Below are 16,945 nucleotides of genomic sequence, written 5' to 3'. Positions count from 1 at the left end.
GCACATAGAGTGACATGGGACACCAGTCCACAGCCTGGGAAAGAGTGTGGGCCACCAGTCATGTGATTTCAAAGGGCTTTTTATTATAGATAAGCTACAAAGGGTAGTTAACAAGATATGCAGGGATCTCTGAAAACCATTGATTTTCTTCTTTCTGGATTTTTCTTTAGGTCTTGATCATGTCAGCATCAGATTGGACCTAGAGGCATTGTTTCAGTTCAGTCACCTCGTACTGACCTTCAAGGTACAGGTGGACAGGGTTTGCTGCCCTCTTTACCGACTCCCCAAATGTTCACTTCCTGGCTTCCTTACAGAGGACAAAAACCAAAATAAGTCTAGACTCAAGTTTTGTCACCTGGATTTTGTTCTTGAATTAATTTTAAAAAGAACATTGCTTGTTAGTTAATGACCAATATGGTTAATGAAAAAATCTCAGAAGACAGAGGAAAGAGAACCTCTAAGAACTAGGTTGATAGGGACCATAGGTCTAGAAAGATAGTTTTCAAGAGAAAAAGACGAGAACTGGAACTTATTTGGGAAAAGACTGTGATCAAGAGGGGAAGAAAAATTAGCCTTTACTAAACTTAAATGCCAGAGGGAATAATGTTCTACAGTCTTTCGTAATCATTCATCAGGGAGGAGCAAAAAAATACATAATCATTCATCAAAATTCTAACTTTGATGTCAGGCCTGGTACTAGTTTTGGTAATAAAAAATGAATATAAAATAAAAACTAATCAACAATGAAAATTATCACCCATCTTTGCCTCTAAAGAATTCATCATCTACTCTTGAATACAGACATCTTAGTAGAAAGTTATAATGGAGAGTGATAAATGCAGTAATAGAGGTATTATTAGAATGCTGGGGAATTTAGTTAAAGGAGCTAAATCAGGATAACTTTCACAGATGAGTTTCAAAGGATGTATAAGAGTTTGCCTGAGGAAAAGTGTTCTAGACAAAGAATCACAGCAAATTATTGTGAAACATTAATGACATTGACTTTTTTATTTATATGCCATGTTTCCTTACTTAATAATTCACACAGCCATATTCAAAATGTAATTAGGGAATACATACATATCCACCTATTGGAATAAGATCTAGGTGTGTCTATTGTACAGTAGACTTTTAAAGATACACATAAAGTTTGAAAAGCTAGAATTAGTAAATAAAAAATGCAATCCAAAGTGATAATAAAATCTGCTTTTGTGAACCATTATAAGCGTTACTTATTATTTTCAGACTTTTCGGCCTGCTGCAATGTTGGTAGAACGGTCCACAGACTACGGACACACCTGGAAAGTGCTCAAATATTTTGCAAAGGACTGTGCTGCCTCTTTTCCTGACATCACATCTGGCCAGGCCCAGGAAGTGGGAGACCTTGTTTGTGACTCCAGATATTCAGATATTGAACCCTCAACGGGTGGTGAGGTAGCCTTTCTCTCCTTGGATTTCTTTTATTGTAAATTAATATTTTAATGTGATTAACTTAAATTTTAAAAGAAATTTAGGTAGTATTTACTGAAATGCAACTTGAGCTGTCAGTTTTTTAAAAAATGAAAATGTCTAAATGGAAATGAATCCTGATAAATTATCAAAAATAACCATGTACAAGAGTGAACAGGACTACAATCTACACTGTACACTGGACACTCAGAGGAAGGAAAAAGCACCTGTTTCCAACCCTTGCCAAACAGCTACACAGCTGGCAGCATCCCTGGGTTAGCCATTCTGTACCCATGTTCTGTAAACCACCACCCAGTGGAATCTCCAGGAGAATCCGTCTCTTTGTCAAAGCTGGTGAGCAGTACAGGGTCGGGTGGGAGAGGGGATGGAAGGTACTATATTATCAGGTAGAGCAAAAAGATTTGGTGGCAGAAGACAGCTCCAGAATTCCCTGGCAGATCTAAGTTGGAGAATGGCTCTTTGGATTGTCTGCCACTCATCTAATCTAATTGATGGCCCTGTTCAGCAATGTATCTCCAGTTCTGTCTGTTTGGACACGCATGCATCAAGAGCCAGCAGCGATGCTGAATCCCCTCCATTCATCTTTGTTCTTGGTATTTTCATTCATATAGCATCCCAAATGACAACTGATATTCTAAACCATTGGGGAGGCAATGATCCAGGCTTCTTGCAAGGACAAGATTTCCTTTAAGAGAAAATCAATTATGTTTTGGGGTAATCAATTATAAGTTTAACTATATTTGTCTTACAGGTTGTTTTAAAAGTTTTGGATCCCAGTTTTGAAATAGAAAACCCTTACAGCCCTCATATCCAGGGTATGAATTACTTTATATTCTTTAAATGTCAGGAATATTCCTTATAATTACATTTCTGTGGTATGCTAAGGGGATGTCAGTCAAGGGCACCCTGAAGCAATGCAATTCAAATGCACTTTGGTTGTTTTACTTTCCTTTTTGTAAGACCTTGTGACATTAACAAACCTGAGGATAAACTTTACCAAGCTCCATACCCTGGGGGATACTTTACTTGGAAGGAAGCAGAATGGGTCCCTTGATAAATACTACTATGCGCTGTATGAGATGGTCATTCGAGGAAGCTGTTTTTGCAATGGCCATGCCAGTGAATGTGGCCCTATGCAGAAGGTGCGTGGAGATGTTTTCAGCCCTCCAGCAATGGTGAGTTATTATCCAAAAGAGCAACTGGCTTTCCTTCCCATCTTTTGCTGTCCTGGTACTAAATGTAGACCAGAACTGTATATGCAGTTCAACAAATCCTAGTGCCAGTTTTGCAAGTGGCAGATATCACTGAACCTTGCCCCACAGGCCATCTCAGGTCCCACAGGCTTCCCAATTCCTCTAGCCAGAGATGCTTTTGGATTCTGCCACCTATGGGTATCTCTCAACTCATGAACAGAATTTATAATTTCAACTTTTTGTTTATTCATTTTTTAGGATGTACAGATTTGATAGTAATGAACCAGAATTTCACATTCATTCTCTCACAAAAAATTATTTACTGTCTTTTGGATGAAAGACCCGTATTCAAAGCTAGTGTTTCAGTAATATCCGATATTATAAAAATGGTCAACCCATGTGACATTCTTGTACTCTGAACAAGTTTCAGTACTGCATATCTCTCTCATTCTCAGGACTAGTCTTTTGTTGTTGTTGTTATTGTTTTTGTGGTGCTGGGAATTTAAACCAGGGCCTCAAATGTTCTACATAAATGCTGTACCACTGAGCTACACTCCAGCCCGAGAACTATAGTTTTGTGCTAAGCTCAAGGGTGTGTCTATTAAACCACCTCAAATTATTTATTAGGCACAGCGACCTCAGCCCTGGCTGTGGAGGCCATTGCACTTTCCAACCTGCCACCTTTGTTTCTCCGGAAATGTAGCTACTCTCTCTGAACATGGGCCATGTAGAGCATTTTACGAAAGCACAATGGAATCACAAATCTTTGTCCAGCTTCTTCCCCTTTTCTGACTCCCAATTTTCCCTTCTCCCAAAGTGCCATCTTGTTCCTCATTTTACTGAGGGCTGCAATGTTCTGCTTTGAAATAAGAACTCAAAAAAGCCGAAAAAATTACTGAAAATATTGACTGAGCTTCTGAAAATTTTTAAACTTTAAAAGCTGGTTGAGCAAGTCAACATTGGTATTATCATTGGTACATGGAGAACTAAAAATCACAGAGGGCCCATGGCTTGGTATTTCATTTTCCAAATAAAGAACCCTATCCTCCTCAAAAACAAGCCCTATTTTAACACTGTTTTTTACACAACACAGGTTCATGGTCACTGTGTCTGTCAGCACAATACAGATGGCCCCAACTGTGAGAGATGCAAGGATTTCTTCCAAGATGCTCCTTGGAGACCAGCTGTGGGCTCTCAGGACAACACTTGCAGATGTGGGTGAAAATGAATTCTCACATAGCCTGAGCGTGCTTTCCTTGCTTTCACTGATGTGGGGCTGCAGGGAACAGAGGGAATGAAACTGTGACTCCTAGCTGCAATTGTGTGATGTCCTAATTGTCCCAATTATCTCAGGTGGAAGAATCACCAACTTCCCAAATTAGCTTTTAAAAGGAAAGAATATGCATGTTGTGTGGCACATTTTCAGAGGAGGGACAGAGCGTTGTGATGGCAGAATGGCAGAGAGCAATGCAGGTCCAAGAATCTGATGAACGATGAACACTAGAGTTGGTCCAGAGATCTTCCTGCATAATCATGCATTCCATGAACATAACCTCAAACCCACATATTGGCTAATAGGATAAAGGAAGTCCAGGATTGAGTTTGATAGGCTATGGTATTTTTTATGAACTATTTAGGTCAATAAGGGGCTATTTTACTTTTTGACAACATGTTTACTGCCTCTAAATTTTGATGAACTTCCAAACAATCTTGTTATTCCGTTTCTTTTCCCAGATTTAGGAAAAATAGGACTTAAGGGAATGAAAAGTTCCCTAGAAGAGCTCTAATGAAAAAGCCCCATCTGTGACAATCACAGCATACCAGAGCCAGCAAAACACTGGCCAAGTTTAAGCTGTTTGCACAGACATTACCACAAAGACAAACAAATTCCTCCAAATGACCATCTGGTACTCTAGGTCTTTAGCAGAGCCCCAGAGAAGCTGAAAATGACCTGCAGCCACCCTTCCAAGTTCTCTGATCCTACCCAAGGACAGAAACTAAACAGGGCTCAGCTCCACCATCTTATTTGAGAATACCAGTGCATATAGAACATTTCAGGTTAAAAAAATCAAATTTACAAAGTATACATAAGTCAGTAAAAGTGTTCCTTTTTTTTTTTTTTTTGGCATGGCAGTAATGGGAAGTGGGATGTTGAACTCAGAGCTTGCTAGGCAGGCACTCTATCACTTGAGCTACTCCGCCATCCCTAGTAAAATATTCTTTACTGCACACTGCAAATACTGTACTCTATGGCTTCTAGATGACCTACATGATTTATTTTTGTTTACACAATTTTGCAAGGTACACATTAAACACTGAGGGAACACATTTCATAGAACGCACTTGAGCAGCATCAAAACGTTAGACTGTCCCTGGGAAGTACCTGCCCGGGCCTTGGTACCCTCAGAGCGTCCCCTAAGAGAAGGGCGTGGAGGATGAGACGATGGAGGAGGGCCACGGCTCGCTCTACCAAGACCCTCAAGTCACTCAGGCTCCTTCCTTTCCTTTCTCAGCGTGCACCTGCAACGGCCACTCTGACCGCTGTCACTTTGACATGACCACGTACCTGGTGAGCGGTGGCCTCAGCGGAGGCGTGTGTGAGGACTGCCAGCACCACACTGAGGGCCAGCACTGTGACCGCTGCAGTCCCCTTTTCTACAGGGATCCCCTCAAGGCCATCTCGGATCCCTACGCGTGCCTCCGTGAGTTCCACCCTCATCTGGTCCTTTCCCCTTGTCTGAGCAAACTCTGGTCTGGTTTCCCTTGCCTGCCTGTCCCCACTCTGCCTAACAGGGGCTCCAAATGACCCTGGGAAAGGGGTGCAAAAACACTTTAAGAGATTTTCTTTCTCCAAAAAGTTAAACCAAATAATCCAGGTGGATCCTGAGAGTCTTGTAGCAGGGCATACTGGTGAATCAGGAAGTGATTTCAAATTCAGCCAGGAGGGGCTGATGGCTTCAGAGGATGCCGCAGGCCCTTTGGAGTTCTGGAAGTCAGCTCAGAGAAGTCACTAAGTAGTGGAATTGGCTAAAACGTTTGACTGTAGACAATTCAGTTTTGCTAAGATAAATGAAGTAAGGTCTCAACTTTCAAAAAACTCTTTTATCTTTAATCTCAACTTTTAAAAACTGAAATACTTCAAGCATAGACAAAATAATAGATAATAATAAAATAAACACCCTTATATAAACGCACCATCAGCTTAGTGACTTACCCTATTGCTTTTGAAACTTTTAAAAATAAAACCCAGCAGGCGATATTCAAACCCCAGTTACACATCTTCCCCATTTGCCTACCCTCCTTAGGGGCAAACACTCTTATACATTTAGTGTTTTTCATTATCTCGATTGTTTTCACACTTTCACATGTGTTTTTTCTCCACAAGCATTACATATGACATGTTTTCAAGCTATTGAGATGTTAACTAAGTGAAAATTCCAGGTCATGGGGTATGCACTTCTTAAAATTGATTAGCTAATACTGAATTGTCCTCTAGGTGAGTGTGCCAATTACCACTCACACCAGTTCTGTGTGACTTCCTGTGGCTCTATATTCTTGTCAGCACTTGATTTGTCCAGCTTTAATTTCTGCTAATCTTGGTTTTTACCACACTTTCATTTGGCTAATGAAGTAATAACTCATCACCATTTTAATTCCCATTTCTCTGCAGGCCTGGGACTAAATGAGGCAAGCAAAACACTAAGTTCCCAAATACAAGGCAGCACTACTTTCAGGGTCATATGTGAGCAGGGTAACACTGCTCACATGGATCTGAGTACAAGAACCTTCTGAAATTTTGTGCCTTAGACACCTTGCTGGCCTCCCTCTAGTCCCATCACTGCTGCATGTAATTGTGTAGATAAATATTCAACGTAATTGAACTGACCTAGTGACAGTAACTGGGCCAAATATCTTACTCTATTTATAAACTAGGAAGTTAGCCTATTACTTGTTTCATAGATGCCGGTGGAAGTCATGAAATTCCTAGGCCAAAGCCAAAGGACTCATGGCCCAGCAAGCTGTAAGATAATGATCTCATTGTCCTGGGTTCCCATGTACCCAAGTCCAATAAGGGCATCACAGAGGATACCTAGTGTGTTTATGCCACAGCCAAGGAACACTGAGCTTGGAGAATTTGTTGCTTTTGTAGCAAGTGGAAGCAAGCCTGCTGGTGGTGGCAGGAGATATTATTTCATCCTTCAAGTTGCTTGCCATGAACACAACCCTGAGAAATGACCTAGGTAAGGCGCAAACAGAGCCTTGCATCATTAGCACATTCAGCAAGGGCATTCAGGATGCCCAGGATGCATGGAGGATTGCTTCTTCCAGTACCCAGAAATCATACTGCTTAGGCTACTTTATCAATGCAATGTTAAAGCAGGTTAGGGGTATGCTATGAAAGCATACCTTCAAATTTTATATAATCTTGATAAAATGAAGTCATAAAAAGCAATTCAGTAGCTACCTGAAACATCCACTGTCCTAGATTTCAAACTTTAAATGATCACAATATAGAAAAGCATCAATGAAGTGTTTTGCTCAGATTAATTCAATAGACACCGACATAAAATGTACTTCATATGACCTGTTTGAAATTGATATAAAGGACTGAGCTCTCAGAAGGCCATTTCCTAAGTATCTTATGATTTGTAGTTTAATCTGTAAACACACACACATACTACTCACAAACTTTATTTATGTTTTTAAAGATATGTACTGATAAAAGAAGATGAAATTGCTTTCTTGGGTAGAATTAGGGAAATACAATGTTAAGAAACATGATCCAGGAAACTTGAAAGAGATTTGGAAATAATAAACTAAATGTTTTAAACACATCAACTAAGTTTTATTCCTTACGAAACCACTCGATATTAACATGGTGGTGCTTTTGGGGAAAAAAAGGAAAGAAGGCTAGTACTCGTGACATGAATTAAGAAGTCCTACATTGTAAATAAGGAGTTTTTCCATGAAAGATAGGTGAGGACATAACAGAGACTCCCCAGTTTCTCCATTTACCAAAATACATGTTTATTGTGTATATAGATGATGTGTGTTAGGAAGATGGACCAGCACTCTTGTATAACTTTTCTCTAAAAGTTGTCCTTTGTTGAACCTAAATATTTATGTAAATAGATTCCAGGCATAAGAGTTGATTAAATTTAAGTCTTCTACAATTAAAACATAGTTAAATTTTCTTAATTTTTTGGCTTCTTTTTTTTATTGTTGTGCTGGATAGGGGTACATTGTGGCATTTATAAAAGTTCTTACAATATATCAAATATATCGTACTTGAATTCACCCCTCCATCATTCTCCTTTATCCCCTGTCCCCCCATTCCGGGAACGGTTTCAACAGGTCTCATTTTTCCATTTACATACATGTGCACACAGTATTTGCACCATATTCACCCTCCTACACCCTCTTCCCACCTCCTTCCCCCACCCACTGGTACCAGTCCCCCCAGACAGAACTTGTTCTACCCTCCTGTTCTCCAACTTTGTAAAAGAAAAAAATGACATTTTTGTTTGTTTAAAATAGCTATGCAGGGAGTTTCCTTGTGACATTTCCATGCATAGATGTATTATAGCCCGAATTGTTTCATCTCCTCTATTTTTCTTCTTTCTACCTTAGTCCCCCTTCTATGGTTGTTTCAACAGGTTTAAATATTCTACATTCATTCTTATATAAGGAGTATATCAACCATATTCACCTTCTTAACTTCCTTCTTTTACCTTCCCCATTGTATGTGACCTCCCCTTAGCGTGACCAGACACAGTGAAATGTAATACCAAAAAACCTGAGACTTGGTACACTCGACTGATAATAGAAGTTTGCTAGAGTTAAACTGTGTGGCACCCAGAGGTTTTACTGGACTTCTAAAGGCCAAGGGTTATTTCAAAGTCAAGTCCCTTTCCACTGGTCTGTCCCAAAGGGTACCTCTGTGTGTAATTAAGTTATGCTCTGGAACTCTGGAGTTACTCCCAAGTAAAACAGCCTTTTCCTTTTAGCCACTTTTAAAATGAACCCAATTTATTCCTTCCTTTTTGGAAGCAAATAGCTTTAATTAGAAGAAAATCGTGGAGTTTTCTCCAAACTAAACAGAGCCCAATGCTGTTTTTCCATAGTAAGGTTTTTATCTCTAGTCACAATCCAATAACAAACAATAAAACTTGGAAGATTCTGTCAGACAACTAACCATTTGCTTCAATGACACCAAACAACCAGTCTGACTGGATTTTTCCCACTGAACTCACTAACTTAAGTGGTTGTTATGTAGACAGAGCTTTATACTTGAGGGGTTTTGTGTTTATTATCCAAAGCAAACATGTATAAATATGGACAAGATTGTTCTTTAAGATCTAGATGTTTGTTTTTTATGTTTATTGCATTACTTAAAAGTGGAATCCTTTGGAAACACAGCACCACAAAGAAGCAAGCGAACTTGCTTTGGTCATCTAATGCCTACCAACAGGCTGGTCCTCTCTACCAAACTCATGTGCTGTTTATGTGTCTATCTGACTCCAGGAATGAGGGGCTCACCACTACACTGGGCAACCCTAACTGATAGAGAGTTTTTCCTTATACTTAGTCAAGGTCTGCCTCTTGTAATTCCTCTAGTCCTTGTTCTGCCCGCTGGAATTATTCATTCTAACCGCATTCTTTTCCATGACATTCCTTCCTTGAGCCATTCAGATTTCTACTAAAATAAGGCTGCTGCTTTTGTTGCTCCCTTGCTATCCATGTCTGTTGATCCCATTTTCCAGAATCTCTTCATCCAAGTTTTGCCTCATCATCAGATTTCCAGAAAGAAAACAAGAATACGAATATGTCTTACTGTTCTCTCCCTTTCTTTTTGCAGGCCTTCTAGGAACAATCAAAAAGAATGAGAGCACTTTCTTGATGACGTTTTTTTCCATGATGAACAGACTTATCTTTTAACCAGAGATTCAGTGGACATTGTGTGGGAGTTCTTTCACTTGCTTTTTCATGTCCCTGGCAATAAGATACACATCATCCCTACATCTCACTTGAAATTGTCTCTTGACCCTATTTTCACCTCTCAGTTTTTTTCTTTTTGTTAAATCTATTTTTCTTATTGAGTTGAAATTCATATAACATAAAATTAACCATTTTTAAATGAGCAATTCACTGACCCAATGTTTTGTGCAACCACCTACATCTACTTAGACTGAAAATTAACCATTTTTAAATGAGCGATTCACTGACCCAATGTTTTGTGCAACCACCTACATCTACTTAGACTGAAAATATTTTCATTTTCCCCAAAAGAATTGATTCATTGTTTTTTAAAATTTCATTGTTTTTGAATTAGCATACATTAGTACAAGGTGGTTTCATTTTGATAATTCCATATATGCACACAGTGTACTTTTAAACAAGTTCATGCCCTCCATTATATTCCCATTCTCTCTCCCCCTCCCTCTTTTTTCAAATTATACAACAGAGTCATGGTGACAAAAGCAGCATGGTACCAGCACAAAAACAGAACAGAACAGAATAATAAACTCACATACCTACAGCCATCTCATCTTTGACAAAGGAGCCAAAAACATATGCTGGAGAAAACACAGCCTCTTCAACAAATGTTGCCGGGAAAACTGGTTATCTACATGCAGAAGACTGAAACTAGGCACTAACTCTCACCCTGTACAAAAATCAACTCGAAATAGATCAAAGCCCTGTTTTAAGGGCTTTGTGTATTGATTTTTCTATTTCTGTGAAGAATGACATTGGAGTTTTGATGGACATCACATCAAATCTATAGATGACTTTTGGTAGTATAGACATTTTCATGGTATTTATTCTACGAATCTATAAACATGGGAGATCGTTCCATCTTCTGGTGTCTTCTTCAGTTTCTTTCCGTAGGGTTTTATAGTTTCCATTGTTTCACCTCCTTGGTTAAGTTTATACCTAGGTATTTCTACTATTTTGGAATTGTTTTCCTGATTTCTTTCTCAGCATGCTCATTGTTAGTATATAGAAAAGCTACTGACTTTTATATGTTGATACTATATCCTGCTACACTGCCAAAAGTGTTTATCAGAGCTATGAGTTTTTTGGTGGAATCTTCAGGATCTTTTAAGTATAGAATCATATCATCTTCAAATAGGAATAATTTGACTTCTTCCTTCCCCTATTTGAATCCACTTTGTTTCTTCCTCCTGTTTTATTGCTCTGACTAGGAATTCCTAAATTTTTTGAATAAAAATGGGAAGAGTGGACACCTTTGGCTCTTTCCTGACTTTAGTGGAAATGGTTTCAGTTTTTTTCCCATTTAGTATGATGTTAGCTATAACTTTATTACATATAGCTTTTATTATGTTGAGGTACATAACTTCTATTCAGAACTTTTATCATAAAAGGATGTTGAATTTTGTCAAAGGCTTTTTCTGCATCAATTTAGATAATCATGTGATTTTTGTCCTTGATTCTGTTTACATACTATATTACATTTACTGATTTACATATGTTAAACCATCCTTGTATCCCTGGAATGAAACCAACTTGATCATGGCATATGATCTTCTTAATGTATTGTTGAACTTGGTGTGCAAGTTTTTTATTGAGAGTTTTTGAGTCTATACTCATTAAAAAGATTGGCCTATAATTCTTTTTCATTGTGTCCTTATTCAATTTTGGAATGAGTATAATATTGGCTTCATAGAATGAGTTTTTTTCCTTTCTATATCATGGAAAAATTTAGTTCTTCTTTAAAGATCTTGTAGAATTCAGCAATGACGCCATCATGACCTGGGCTTTTCTTTGTTGGGAAACTATTACTGTTTCAATCTCATTGCTTATTATAGATCTGTTAGGTGATTTATCCTCTTGATTCGATTTTTGTAGGTCAAGCGCATCTAGAGATTTAACCATTTCTTCTATATTTTCCAGTTTACTTGAATATAGGTTTTCAAACTATCCCTTATGATCCTCTAGATTTTACTGGGATTTGTTGTGATATCCCTTTTTTCATCTATAATTTTCTTAATTTGGGCATTTAAGGGTTTACAATATTATTTATCTTTTTGAAGAACTAACTTTTTGGTTCATTGATTCTTTGCATAGTTTTTTGGGGACAGGAAATCTCTATTTCATTAATTTTGACCCTAATCTTTATTATTTATTTCTGTCTGCTAATTTTGAGTTTGGCTTGTTCTTATTTTTCTAGGAACTTGAGGTGTATCATTAAGCTATTTACTTGAGCTCTCTCTGTATTTTTTATTGTAGGTGCTCAGAGTTATAAACTTTACTTTTAACATTGTCTCTGCTGTGTCCCATAGTTTCCAGTAGGATGTGTTTTTATTTTCATTAGATGCTAGGAATTTTTTGATTCCCTCCTTTATTTCTTCAGTGTCCTACTGGTTATTCAACAGTGCACTATTTGTTCAGTCTCCATGTGTTTGAATATATTCTGTAGTTTCTTTTGCTGTTGAGTTCTAGTCTTACTCCTTATGGTTCAGTAGGATACAGGGAGTTATTTCAACTTTCTTATATTTGCTAAGATTTGCATTGTGTCCTAACATATGATCTATTTTGGAAAAAGTTCCATGTGCTGCTGAGAAGAATGTGCATTGTGCAGCTGCTGGACAAAATACTCTGTCAAGTCCATTTGGACTATAGTTTCATTTAACTTTGAGGTTTCCTTGTTGATTTTTTTGTCTGTATGACCTATCTATTGGTAATAGTGTGCTATTGAGGTGTTCCGCTATCGTTGTGTTGATGTTGGGGACTATCTGTGCTTTTAAGTCCAGTAGAGTTTGTTTAATGAAGTTGGGTGCACTGACATTTGGTGCATATATGCTAACAATTGTTATTTCCTCTTGGTGGATTGTTCCCTTTATTAATATGAAGTGACCTGCTTTGTCTCTTCTGAATATTTTTGGTTTGAAGTCTGCTTTATCAGATATGAGTATAGCTACTCTTACCTGCTTTCAGGGCCCATTTGCTTGGAAGATCTTTTTCCACCCTTTCAATGCAATGTCTATTTAGGTCAGTGAGATGCATTTCTTGTAGGGAATAAATGGTCAGTTCTTGCTTTTTAATCCAACTCCTGAGGCCGTTAACATTCAGTATTAATATTGAAACATATATAGTAATTCCTGCCATTTTGTGGCTTTCTTTTTTTTTAGTGTTTTTTTTTTTTCTATTCTTCATTTGCTTATCCACTTGTCTGGTGAGATTTATTACCCCCATATTTTCATGGTTACATTTATCTTCCTTTTCTGTGTGTAGCGTTCCTTTAAGTATCTTCTGCAGTTGGGGATAGTAGTCATAAATTGCTTTATTTTTGTGTATCATGGAAGGTTTTTATTTCTCCTTCAGTTATGAATGATAGCTTTGCTGGGTAGAATAATATAGATTGACAGTTATTTTCCTTCAGCACTTGAAATGCCTCATTCCATGCCCTCCTTGCTTTTTAAAGTTTCTGTTGAGAAATCTGTTGTTATTCTGATGGGTTTGCCTTTATAGATGACTTGGTGCTTCTTCCTTGTAGCTGTCAATATTCTTTTCTTATTCTCTGTTCTTAGTGTTTTAAGTATAACATGCTGTGGAGAGGTTCTAGAATTCATTTATTCTTAACATCTAATTTTCAAAACAACCATCTTCCTCTGGTCTTCTGATTTTAGAAGCATTTAAAAGTCTTTTTAAATATATACGTATAGAATTTCCCAACATTTTCCAAGTCCAGAAATCTAGGAGACATTTCTGAACAGCCTTTGACAGTCTAAATATGTAAATATAATTAATTATTTAAACAGCATTAAATAAGTTCTAGCTTGGGTAAAATGTTATGCTTATATTCAGGTTCCCCACAGTTTGCAAGTAACTGAGACAAGGCATTTCTGTGTTCCAGCTTGTGAATGTGACCCTGACGGGACCATATCTGGTGGCATTTGTGTGAGCCACTCTGATCCTGCTCTGGGGTCAGTGGCTGGCCGGTGCCTGTGTAAGGAGAATGTTGAAGGAGCCAACTGCAACCAGTGCAAACCCAACCACTTCGGACTGAGTGCTTCGGACACGCTGGGCTGCAGACGTAAGTCCGCAGGGCTGGGTCATCAACCTGTGTGCATGTTAAAGCTTGACGCTTTCTCTCTCGGCCCTAAAATTCACTCACCGTAAACACCCACGAGTCCTGGCAGCCTCTGTGTTTTTTAAAAGTGATACAATACCTCCCACAACTTTTTGGAAATTGGTGGACTTTTCTCCATAGCTTAGTGAGTGTATCATAAGAACCAGCAGAGGGCGCTCACATTTCCCCTCTAGATAAATGGAAAATTACCAAGAAATTTAATGTCAAATTGTGAAAGTGCTAGAAAAAATGGCTTCCATGGGTGTAGCCAAACACAATCCTCTTGGTTAGTATAAAGCCAACAATCACAACCAGACGATAAAGGAATATAAAAGATTTATTATCTACAGAGGATAATAAGGGGAGCCCTGAAGTTATTACAAAAGAAATGCCCTCCTAGAGCAAAGGGATTGAAAGTGCATTAGTATAGGGTTTGACCCTAAGGGTGCCTGGCTCACTTAGCTGCTAGCAATTGGCCTCCAGATCTAATCTCATGCATTTTGATAGCTCCTTGGGCAATTTTCCAGCTGTGGTTTCTTTTCTTTCTTTTCTAAATTATTTTTCCCTTTTGTTTTCACATCCTTCCTAATACTGATTCATAAATTCTTTGGCAAAGAGAGGGGAAAAGAGCAAGGACAAGGTTGAGGAGAAATGGAAGCTCAGCCGTCTTCTGGGGTCAAATGGGCAGACCCTTGGCTATAGAATCACAGATGTTTAGGACGGCTTAGGGCTTCCACAGTCCTGTAGATTCCTCAGGGAATCTGAGTCACAGCTTCATGCTCCATATTTTGCCAGCTAAGGAGCTTGGTTGTCTGCATGTTTAGAAAGCAACAAGCTGAATCTTTCTGTTATAAAATACATTTAAAAAACTTGAAAGTTTTTTTTTTTTGGTAGGACTAGAGTTTGAACTCAGAGCTTCACGCTTGCAAAGCAGGCACTCTACTGCTTGAGCCACACCTCCAGTCCATTTTGCTCTAGTTATTTTAGAGCTGGGAGGGAGGGTTCTCACAAACTATTTGCCCAGGCTGGCCTTGAACCTTGATCCTCCCAATCTCAGCCTCTCAAGTTCTAGAATTACAGGCATGAGCCACAGTGCCTAGCTATCCCCAAACCTTTCAACTACCACTTCCCTATGCTCCCCACTCTCTCAACCCTAGGCAAGCCCTGATCTATGTTCTGTCATTATAGATTTGGTGATTATGAATGTTTCATGCAAAAGAAATCATATAATAGTGGTCTTTTGTGACTCGCTTATTCACTTAGCTTTCTGTTTACAAGGTTAACCATATTATAGCATGTACCAGTACTTTTCTTGGCTGAGTAATATTCCATTGTATAGATATACCACACTTGATTTATCCATTCATCAGTTGAGGCACATTTGGGTTGTTTCCTTGCATATGGTTTTTCCTATAGTGGAAGATAATACCTTGCTTTGGTAGCAAGTCTTCTTAGACTTCACATCATAAGCAGGATGTGGAAAGGACTATGGTTGGAAGACAGAAAGGGGAGAATGAAGAGAAAAAAATAATGCAGAAAGAAAAAAGGAAGGGAGGAAGGAAGGAACAGAAGGAAGGAAGGAGAGAAAGAGAGTAAAAGAAAAAGAAAGAAAGAAGAAAAAAGAAAAGGAAATGTTAGGTGTATCTGCTAGAGAGGGAGCTGTCAGTGATAACCGTGACATCTAGAAACTGCTGCCTCTGAGTCACTCAGCCTGGCCTGCATGGCTCAAGGTAGCTGGCAATGCCCCAGCTTATTCAGCCTCCTGATTGCCATCCAGTAGAACTATGTAAGAATTCTGGTTGTGTCCTGTGTGGGATATCTTCTGTGGGGTTGTACACAGTACAATAACCATGCATCCACAATAAACCTGGTGGTGTTGGGGAGCTGCTCTGTGTACTTGTGGCCATGCATTTTGCTCAGTGTGAACAATTAAAGACATTTACAAGAGTGGGGAAATTAAGAATAATTGTGTATGCTGTGCTTTCAGCCTGCAACTGTCACCCCCTTGGGAGTCTGCCATCCTCAACTTGTGATGTGGACACAGGCCAATGCTTGTGCCAGCCCTATGCCTCTGGACTACGCTGTGAAGAGTGCATTGTATGTATTTGTCTAGAATTTTCTTTTTACACAGTGAAGTAAAAGGATTTCTGCTGGCAAAGCCCAGAGAAGACTTGGTCTTGTTAATTGCATTCTTTGTTCTATTGTGTCTCAGTACTCCTGTGGTATAAGTCTTCATACTTCAGAAATTGGCACACTGTTCATCAGCCTCCCCACCCCTAACTCCCTCAGAGAGCTGGCTGTTAAACATTTACCAGCACACCACTGGATTGGACTGAACCCACCCAGCAGAGATGGCAATAGGTTTATCCACTGCTTTTTTCTGAGAGTGCTAGACAGTAGAATAGAAGAACATTTATCTACCCCCCTTTTTCAGCCCACCAGACTTTATCTCATGGACACAATCCCCTTATTACCTCTGCCACTCTCTGCTTAAAAATATTTTTGTCTTTTTCTTCCCTTTTTGCTTAAAAATATTTTAGTTAAGCTCTTAAAAAATAACAACTTGGATTTAAATGTATTTTAGATTCCTGTGGGAAATAAACTCTTGGATTTTTCACAGACACCACTAAACATACGAGCATGCATATTCTAAAATTAGTGAAATAAAACATTTTCACTCTGTAAGAAATGTGTCATGCAATTGGAGAGTTCAAGCCCAGCTCTCTTCTTTGTTCTCCAACCTTGGCAGCCCACCATGACATTTTACACAGAGAAAAACAAAAACTTAACCTAATAAAAGAACAGTGACCTTGATGTATCTGAAGAAATGTAGCTGATAAATAAGAAACATATGCCTATGAGGAAATAGTTTTAGGCTAATATTTTCAGTCGTTTTCCTGAAAACAGGATGGGGTAGAGGCAGGGGGAAAAGAAGGGACTCTTGTCAGACAGGTCAAGCAATCTAGAAGTTTTGTATAAAATAAAAAGAAGGTTCAGCCCCATCAATCTCTAGGACTATGCTTGTGCAACAGGAAGAAGGTCATACTGTTGTATGGCAGGATTGGAGACACCAAATCGGATCATCACAAACAAACCATAATCTCAGGCTGACTTTTTGCTGGGTGGCTATTTGCCATGTTTGTGGTATAGACTCAGCTGTGTTTGCAGGAGGAAAACAATTGAGCAG

The 16,945-nt window shown here is 38.7% G+C and overlaps 1 protein-coding gene across 8 annotated transcripts in view; it reads left to right on the top strand.

Moving 5' to 3' along the window:
- Positions 1-16,945, top strand: part of Lamb4 (laminin subunit beta 4) — a 103,194-nt gene that overhangs the window by 20,620 nt on the left and 65,629 nt on the right. For 7 of the 8 annotated variants that reach the window (XR_012445210.1, XM_074064993.1, XM_074064994.1 and 4 more), the window contains 8 exons: positions 171-244; positions 1,246-1,434; positions 2,222-2,285; positions 2,431-2,645; positions 3,757-3,877; positions 5,177-5,365; positions 13,543-13,722; positions 15,746-15,855. Coding sequence is in view for 7 of the 8 variants with exons in the window: in XM_074064993.1 (XP_073921094.1) it covers positions 171-244; positions 1,246-1,434; positions 2,222-2,285; positions 2,431-2,645; positions 3,757-3,877; positions 5,177-5,365; positions 13,543-13,722; positions 15,746-15,855 (1,142 nt within the window). In the remaining variant the exon portion in view is untranslated. Of the gene's footprint in view, positions 1-170; positions 245-1,245; positions 1,804-2,221; positions 2,286-2,430; positions 2,646-3,756; positions 3,878-5,176; positions 5,366-13,542; positions 13,723-15,745; positions 15,856-16,945 lie in introns of those variants that run through there. The other variant, XM_074064999.1, reaches the window with a different exon arrangement.

Source organism: Castor canadensis, chromosome 2 (genome assembly GCF_047511655.1).
Source record: "Castor canadensis chromosome 2, mCasCan1.hap1v2, whole genome shotgun sequence".
Classification (NCBI taxonomy): Eukaryota; Metazoa; Chordata; class Mammalia; order Rodentia; family Castoridae; genus Castor; species Castor canadensis.
The sequence above is the reverse complement of the archived record's forward strand: the minus strand, read 5'-3'. Positions and strand labels throughout refer to the sequence as shown.